The sequence below is a fragment of the Sinocyclocheilus rhinocerous genome, unplaced genomic scaffold (genome assembly GCF_001515625.1).
Source record: "Sinocyclocheilus rhinocerous isolate Xijiao unplaced genomic scaffold, SAMN03320098_v1.1 scaffold914, whole genome shotgun sequence".
Classification (NCBI taxonomy): domain Eukaryota; kingdom Metazoa; phylum Chordata; class Actinopteri; order Cypriniformes; family Cyprinidae; genus Sinocyclocheilus; species Sinocyclocheilus rhinocerous.
The window spans coordinates 1078204-1086451 of record NW_015629521.1 but is presented as its reverse complement, the minus strand read 5'-3'; the positions used below and the strand labels follow the sequence as shown (position 1 = coordinate 1086451).

The following is an 8248-nucleotide window of genomic DNA, read 5'->3' as shown; positions in this document are numbered from 1 at the left end:
AGTATTAATAATTTAAGTGCCATTCAGCCTTATTTTTATTTAATTAAATAAATCATTTATATCTACTAAAAGTATCAACATGCCAAGAATTTTCCCTATAAGAGTGTGTAAAATAGTTATTTTAACAGGCTGTTAATGTGTTTGAATTGGCGAGTATTTCTTAGAAATTGACCTTTTTTTCTGCATTTGAATTTTTAATCAATGTCAATGATTTTGGGCAATAGCTGACTTTCATTCCCAAGTGTTATGTTCCCTTGTCTTTCTTGTCAAATTAAACTCGCTTTGTATTTTGTCATACTTTCCCCTCTACCCTGCAAAAAGTAGCTGAAAATAAACTTTTCGTTACGTGCTAAAGAAATGCCTCAAGAATGCAACTGCGACCCATTCGAGCCTGAGCCCCAACCATTTGACTAACATCTTCACCATTCGTCATAGTTCACACAATGTTTACTTATTTATGACACGGATGGTGTGGTTTTGTCACTAGAAGCCTGACAGATCAAGCCATGACCGTTCTCAAGGGAATACCAATTTACTTGCATCGATAATTGAATGCATCTTGACCCTGATTAAAATGAATCCGCCTAAAGTTGAAGAAATGCCCAAGGTCACGCTTTTATTATTTTAATAGATTACAATTGTGGATTTTAGACTGAAGTTTTGCGTTCACGTGTGAACGTAATACATGAACATATAACGATCACAATGGCCTTCAGATGAAGTAGTATTTCCGTGAAATGCGATTTTGCAGACTTGCAATCACAAATCTACTACTACACACACACACAATCAAACGTTATGTCACATTATATACCTTTGAATGAAGTTACAAAACAAAGTTTCCATTTTTCATCGAGACACATGAGCACTAATACTATCTAAATGTTGTCTCCATACTCTCACGTATAATCCGCCTAACTCCAGTGGAGATTGAACAGATGATTTTTGACATATATCTAATACTAACTGTCTGACCTTTTTAGGTCAGTTCACCCAACACTTTCTATTTGTGTCCGGCTGGTTTGATTACGATAAAGCTTCAAACAGTTGCAATTACGGTAATAATTCTGTATTTGAATTCTATATTTAAACTTCTATTGTGCAAGGAGGGAAACATTCATTTCACCAAAACTGTGCAAGAAACCCATTGCAATTCACCAAAACTTCGTTCACCTCATGATGATTTAAACTGCTTTGACACAGAGCCTGTTTATGGCTTATTTTATTGCATATTGGGAAATTACGTTCAATGCCATACAAAGAAACAAACAATAGCATTAAACTTTTATTTACAAGGTCAAGGAGTTTTAAGTAACACACTATAATGTATGCTATTTTTGATTAAGAAAAATAAAAAAATTGATATATTTTATAAAACTGTTTGGGGAAAAAAATATATATCTTTGCGGCAACATGGACACAAATAATTGTTTTTAACATTCTTCATTCCTACCACAAAAAGAGACATTAATTTATTGTGGAAGATCAACATGTATCAAAATGCACACTTCATTAGATAGCTAGCCTATTGTTAATTGTTGTGAAGCGTATTAAACTTTTAACTTATGTTAGACCTTGTGGACATACATACCACTTAGATGTACATTCACTGACCATATCTGCTAAGTCAGTTTTATGTCTTGGAAGATTAGCATTCGCGTGCAGTGCCTTCTAGGCAAAGTTCAAAGAATGTTACTAAAATTCTTGAGCCTGTTTTCATGAGGTGGCCACCTTCCATTTGTTTTCAAGCTTTCTATACAAGACAAACGCAACAGTCGATTGTTGATTCATGATTGTACGCTATTTATAACAGGTGCACTGTCAACAGTGTGTTTATTAAATATTGGTGGGTAATCTGTTGTGATAAACTTTTACGCATCGGAAAGACTGGATTAGATATGTATTAGGATTTTTATTTAGTAGCTACTCGAGCTATTTTGCCAAGACTTCTTTGCTGCCCTGTACACTTTTGATGAAGCACCACCTCCTGTGTGCCTGATCCGCCGCCGCTGAACAACTGAGGCCGAAAATTACCCCCGATCATAACAACAGGTCTTTTGCGTTCCTTTCCCCCCCCCCCCCCTCCGGACAATAGGCGACCTTTGCGCTTTTCACAAGACACCGATCCCATGACGACGTAGAAGCACCGTTAGAGAAAAAAATTAGGTTTGATAACTTTTTTCGACAAAAGGGTTAAATACAGAGTCTGAGCAAGCTGCATGCAACTGCAAACTTGAACTTTTTACTAACCGCCGTTTTCCATGTTTATTATGGAGCTTCTTCAAACGTTCTCTATAACGGACTACTAGACCGAACCTATGTCGCATTTGTATTGCATGCAAGTCTGTTGTTGCGGTAAGCGGCTAAAAGCGCAGTCGCCGATTTTCCACAGCTGTAATATAAAGACAGGTTACATTGCTTCGATGTAACTTCGAGATTGCAGTTAAAAGTACAATAACCTTTGCATAACAAAAACTTTTTTTTTTCATCCGCTGCCTGAGGCTCGGCGCATGCGCGCTCTCTGTTTGCTGTCACTAAAACATTTTTCTTCGCATTGGAAAGCTTCTTCTCTGCACGGATACGGCGGGCTCAATCTGAACATGAATCTCAGCGCACATCACCACCACGGAGCTGGCGCTTTTTTCCGATACATGAGGCAGCCGATCAAGCAAGAGCTCATCTGCAAGTGGCTGGAGCCAGAGCACTCGGCGAAAAAACTTTGCTCCAAAACTTACAGCACCATGCACGAACTAGTGACACATGTGACTGTGGAGCACGTCGGAGGACCGGAGCAAGCGAACCATATCTGTTTTTGGGAAGAGTGTCCGCGAGAGGGAAAGCCGTTTAAAGCAAAGTACAAACTTGTGAATCACATCAGAGTGCACACCGGAGAGAAACCGTTTCCTTGTCCGTTCCCCGGCTGTGGAAAAGTATTTGCCCGATCGGAAAACTTGAAAATACACAAGAGGACGCACACAGGTCAGTGGCTTAATTTCCCGTCCCTTAGGACAATTTAGTTCAATGCTAAGGGCTCGTAAAACTCCTCCGTCACTAGACATACCCCAATGAAGCTGAAGTGTAAACGAATCGATGCACAGCAACTGGTTTATAAATGACGTGAGCTAGCTTGTAAGCTAAATAGAGGCACAGTTTGTCAAAAAATCCGCTTTTAAGAAGGTTTACTTTTAAGAGATTGTATCGAAAAATAATATATGCAGTGGTTCATAAAGGGTTTTCGCAGAACACTCACCATTATCAATGTTGTCACTGTTATTTGATGAGTTTTAATAGGCTACTTGTATTTAGTATACGCTAACAGAATATTATTTTAACAATGTAAGTCGTATTTTTTAAAAAAGAAGGGGAGAATATAATGGTGGAGTGTTACTGTTTCTGATTTCTGACTTGCCTTTTCTAATCGTGTGTTGTAAAGATAATGTATTCCTTACTTCATCAGATTGCTTACAGCTTTGCAGCACATCCATATGTTTGGGGCCTACTGAGTCCAGTTTAGTCGTCGACTGACGAAAATAATAATATCATAATGATAAATAAAAGACGAAGCGGTAGGGTGCTGCCTTATGTTAAAAACCCAAATTATTTATTGTCCACAATAAATCGTTTATGGACATAATCTGTTTATATTACAATTACTCAAAGTTGTACGCAAGTATTTATGGTCACATTGCAAACTGCTATACCCTACTCCTTTGCTACATTTTGGAAACCACAAACACTCGTTAAAAAACAGCACATTTGTTCAAGTACTCAGTTGTCCCTTCAGAACGATCTGCAGGGGCATGGTAGCATTTTAGATAGGCTAGTGTCTTGTTTTGCTTACACTGCAGGTTTTGTGTGTGTTCCAGTTAGCCTACCCTTGGTCACCCCCCACCCCCCTGTCATTAATTGCACCAAGGGACATGATGTTGTAGTTATTTCCATATATTTCTGAACTGTAAGTAACTACGCATAGACTGATGACAAAACTTGCAGACTGACCGCATGCAACAAGTTCTGAAAGAGTAAATCAAACGTGACTTCACAGGATAAACTTGACATGTTACTAAATGCAACATATTAATAAAATGCATTAGGTTGATATAGTTATTTTTATTGATGTTATTGCTTTGTGGGCTCTTCACAGCTAGAAGCAACTGGGAGAATATATTTTTGCATTTCAGGTTTAGTAGAGAAGGTCGATGCTCGCCAGTGAGATTGTTCTTTTTCTTTTTGCATAATAAGTAAGGCTACTACGTGAAACGTTTCACTAGAAACTAGTTCTAAGATAACCGTTTCTTTCAGTTATGATGTGTAACCAACGTTATGTATTATTTCTGTGCGACCTTCCCGAGTGCAGCCGCACTATTTTCTTGCTTGGGCGCCAATGGGCGGTATTTGAATCTTTGTTATGGATATGGTTTCCCAAGGGTCTCTTCCTTGCTGCTTTCTTGTAGTACACTAATATTCTTGATTGGCTTTCTCGGCCCAACAGCTGAAGGTCAAATTGATATTCAGCAAGCAACTGTAATTAGACAGCAGCAATTACGTAGTCTTATAAACTCCTTCGGAAATAAGCGTGATGTGATTAAATGTAATTAATTCAAACATTTCTATTGCCTGGCTGCCTTCTCCAGCAGCTATTATGGTTACAGAGGGACAGGCCTAATAGCAGTTTAGATGGTGGATCAGATGTATTTTATGAGATCTTTCTGCCCTACATTCCAAAGGTAAATGTAACTACTACGAGGGCAAACGCTTTAAAGAACGGATGCCCAATGATCTGTAATTGTGAAAAGAAATAATTGCTGTCTGAGAGTCCCAGACACAAGGGGCCTGCCATGAGAGCAGACAGAGGAGTAAAAAGATAATCACGATATCATGGGGCTCATGTGACCTGATTTACCCTGTACAGTTTGACATGCGTTCGACTGATGCAAATGATATTTGCTTATGTGCTCAATGTGCAATAATGTGCTTTACCTGTATTTGACCATTGTCACAACTGTTTTGTTGTTTTAGGTGAAAAGCCTTTCAAATGCGAGTTTGACGGCTGTGACAGACGGTTCGCCAACAGCAGTGACCGGAAAAAGCATTCCCACGTACACACTAGCGATAAGCCGTACAACTGCAAAGTCAGAGGTTGTGACAAATCGTACACTCATCCCAGCTCTTTGAGAAAACACATGAAGGTGCACTGCAAGTCCCCACCTCCGAGTTCGGGTTACGAATCATCGACTCCATCTCTTGTTTCTCCTTCATTGGACTTGGGAAGGGAGCCAGCTCCCTCTGCGCTCTCCGAGCCTCTCTCATCATCGTCCCAGCCGGCCAATTTAAGCGAATGGTACGTGTGTCACAGCTCTGGTGCCAATGGCCCTCAGACCCCACCCAGCGGTTCATCCACACCGGGCCATACAGAGGGGCCAACGTACGGCAATCGTGAACGGAGGGACGCCTTCTAGCAAAATGTAATATTCTTTTGGCAAAGCGACTAAAATGACTTTGACATCTTATCTTGTTTGGACAGTCCGTTTTGGACTGGATGGTCGCAGGCTGACGCCTGTGGAAGTCAGTTCAAAGAGTAGGCTTGTTCACTTTTACTGCCTTACTGAAGGATGCACTGGCCCTTTGACAGCTAATGTCACTGCCTAACCACCAATCGATATTAAACACGTCCCGAGTGTCTATGTTTCTAAATAGTGTACCTACCGTACGCGTGTCACTGTATTATTTTGTAAATTCCGCTTTGATTTCAATATCTTTTTAATTTATTTTTTAATCGGTAAAGAATTATAATTTTTTGTATTATTGAACCAAAGTGCTTAATTATTAAACCTGTACAGTTGTAAATGACAACGTTTTAATGTCTATGTGTGAACAGTAATTTTGTAAGGTTTTGTCTTTCAGCAATTTTTAAATGTTTGCTACTATACTTTGTACAAAATTAATAATTTGGATGATTTGAATTTCATAAAGACGTATACTCTTTCCTCTTTTTGTGCTTTCACCAGCCAAGCCAATTTGATGGAAACAGTGTTATTGTATTTGATATGAAGGTTAATTTATGATTAGTCATTAATCAATGTGGTTATTTTGTGATTTTGTAAAACTGTCAGCAATCCATTTTTATGAAAAAAAAAATTATAATTATCAGAAGAGACCTTAAAATGTGTACCGAAATGCCTTGTAAGTTGTCAGTATTTTGAATAAATCGTGTATGATGCACAGCTAAAAGACCTCCTACATTACGCAAACAAAAGGGGTCCTAATGGCTGTAGGAAATTAAAAAGGGAAAGTAAATAATATATATATATATATATAAAAAAAAAAAAAAAATATATATATATATATATAATTTTTTCCCCAAGTTATACGATATTTAAATTAGACATCATCTATTAGAAAACACCTAAATAATCACAATATACACTATCCTAAAATGACTCAAACATAATATTAAATACCAGCCAACTTAAAATAATTGTAATTCTCTTAGCGAATCCCTTAGCGATAACTTGTTTTATATCCTTTTGTATCGCTTATACACACAGATATACTCCAGCTTTACACTCCAATTACATGGGCAGCAATTGATGAAAGACTTGCATATTTTCACACAGACTTCAAAGAGCCTTTTATACAAAGAGACATTTTTTTCCACGACGGTGAATCTTCATGGTGAGTTAAGAATTCAATAGCAATAGCAGAGTCAAATTTAAATAATATGGGCGACGGGGCTGTAGATCCCGTTTTGTCAGAAAGAATGTAATATTTCCTCCGAAGAAAAAGAACAACAAAATACGCTTTAATTTCATTTAAATTGATATTTATCCGTTCGTTTATTAGTTCCATTGTTTTCATTTTCTTGGTTTGACAAACATCGACAAAAGACCAACGGAACTATTTGTCTTAATTTTCACTTGATGCACAGAACGATGTTCCTTGTTTTACAATAACCTAAACTAACAACTTATGATGGCCGTTGCATATCCGAGCAAATGCACCACTTTAAATCAACAAATGGCTCAATCAATAACTATTTCTTCACGCTGAGTCGTCGCCAAACGAATGCAGAAATCTACCATTATGAGCAGCCTCATAACTTTCTTTGTATCATTCTCAACTGGCTTTAGAAACGTTAAACTCAGTGTTATGCACCAGATTTGCTCAAGGGTGTGAATGACTAGCGCGTTTAGCTTTCCAACTTCTTTGTTGGATATAGAGTCAAATAAATACAGCGGGAAACAGCCAAACAGTGGCGTAGTCTAGTGTCAGAGAGCTGGTGTATAAGAGGAGAGAGGGATAGTTTGGTCTCAATTAAAACAAGGATGCTTTGAAGTGTTTTTATTATCAGGGGGATCCTTGAATGTCGTCTAAACGACGCTGATGACATGCAAAGGCCTCTCCGTGTCACCATTTTGATCGCGCGATCTTTTCAAACGTGTTTCAAGTTTTTCCTTCAAGAAGAGACGAATTTGACCATAATCAAGTACTTCCAAGTAATATAAACTATCGACAAGCTGCCTCTCTCGGACTCCTGGTGAGCCTGAAAGCGCGCACGCTCGTCTGGGTGTCAACAGTTGCGATTAAAGGGGACAGAACAATATATGTTTCTTTTTCAACACTTTCTCGTTTTTGAATAGTTTTGGAATCCGCTTTCCCTAGTCTCTTTCCGGTAAGCCAACCATTCTCTAGTTAGTAGGCCTATAAACTGTTGTATCCAGCAGTGTTGGTTTGGAAAACATGATCACACATGATGATTTAACCATTTCAAAAACAGCCTTGATCATCTCCTTAAAGTAGCTAGTTGTAGTGCAAACAAAGACGGCAATTAATATAATAATTATAAGACTCTTCTTCTTATTCTTAATAATAATAATAATAAATTGCATATTAGAAATACAAACGAAGCTCTTACAAGTGTGAAGTGAAACCACCGAAACACAAGACGCATCCGTTTAACTTTTTAAAGACTTATCAGAAAAGTTAAAATATAGTTTATTCACTTGTCACAATATGGTGGACTCGGCCTAACTATGAATTCACATTCTGATTACATCAAGGAACAGCCTGCCTCTGTAATGGAAGAAAAAGAAGAAGCTTCTTTGTTAAATGCAAGGCAGAGCTCATTTGAGTGTGAAATATAATTTCTTTGTGAAATAATTGAGGCGATAATCACACTTCCGGAAACTGTCCTGCATTATTTAACAAAGCTCTTTTAATAGGGGATTAGCGGTTCACACACAATTCA

General features: G+C 38.0%; 1 protein-coding gene across 1 annotated transcript; it reads left to right on the top strand.

The window, feature by feature from the left end:
* Positions 1–2570: 2570 nt before the first annotated feature.
* zic4 (zic family member 4) lies at positions 2571–5737 on the top strand. The gene is made up of 2 exons (XM_016551133.1): positions 2571–2979; positions 5020–5737. The coding sequence occupies exons 1-2, from the start codon at positions 2601–2603 to the stop codon at positions 5457–5459; spliced, it is 819 nt and encodes a 272-aa protein (XP_016406619.1). The 5' UTR covers positions 2571–2600; the 3' UTR covers positions 5460–5737.
* The last annotated feature ends 2511 nt before the right edge of the window (positions 5738–8248 follow it).

Excerpts from the sequence above, each read along its gene's own strand:
- zic4 (XM_016551133.1), top strand. The coding sequence starts at position 2,601 with ATGAATCTCAGCGCACATCACCACCACGGAGCTGGCGCTTTTTTCCGA. Across the intron at positions 2,980-5,019 it reads ACACAAGAGGACGCACACAG|GTGAAAAGCCTTTCAAATGC; the intron begins GTCAGTGGCTTA and ends TTGTTGTTTTAG.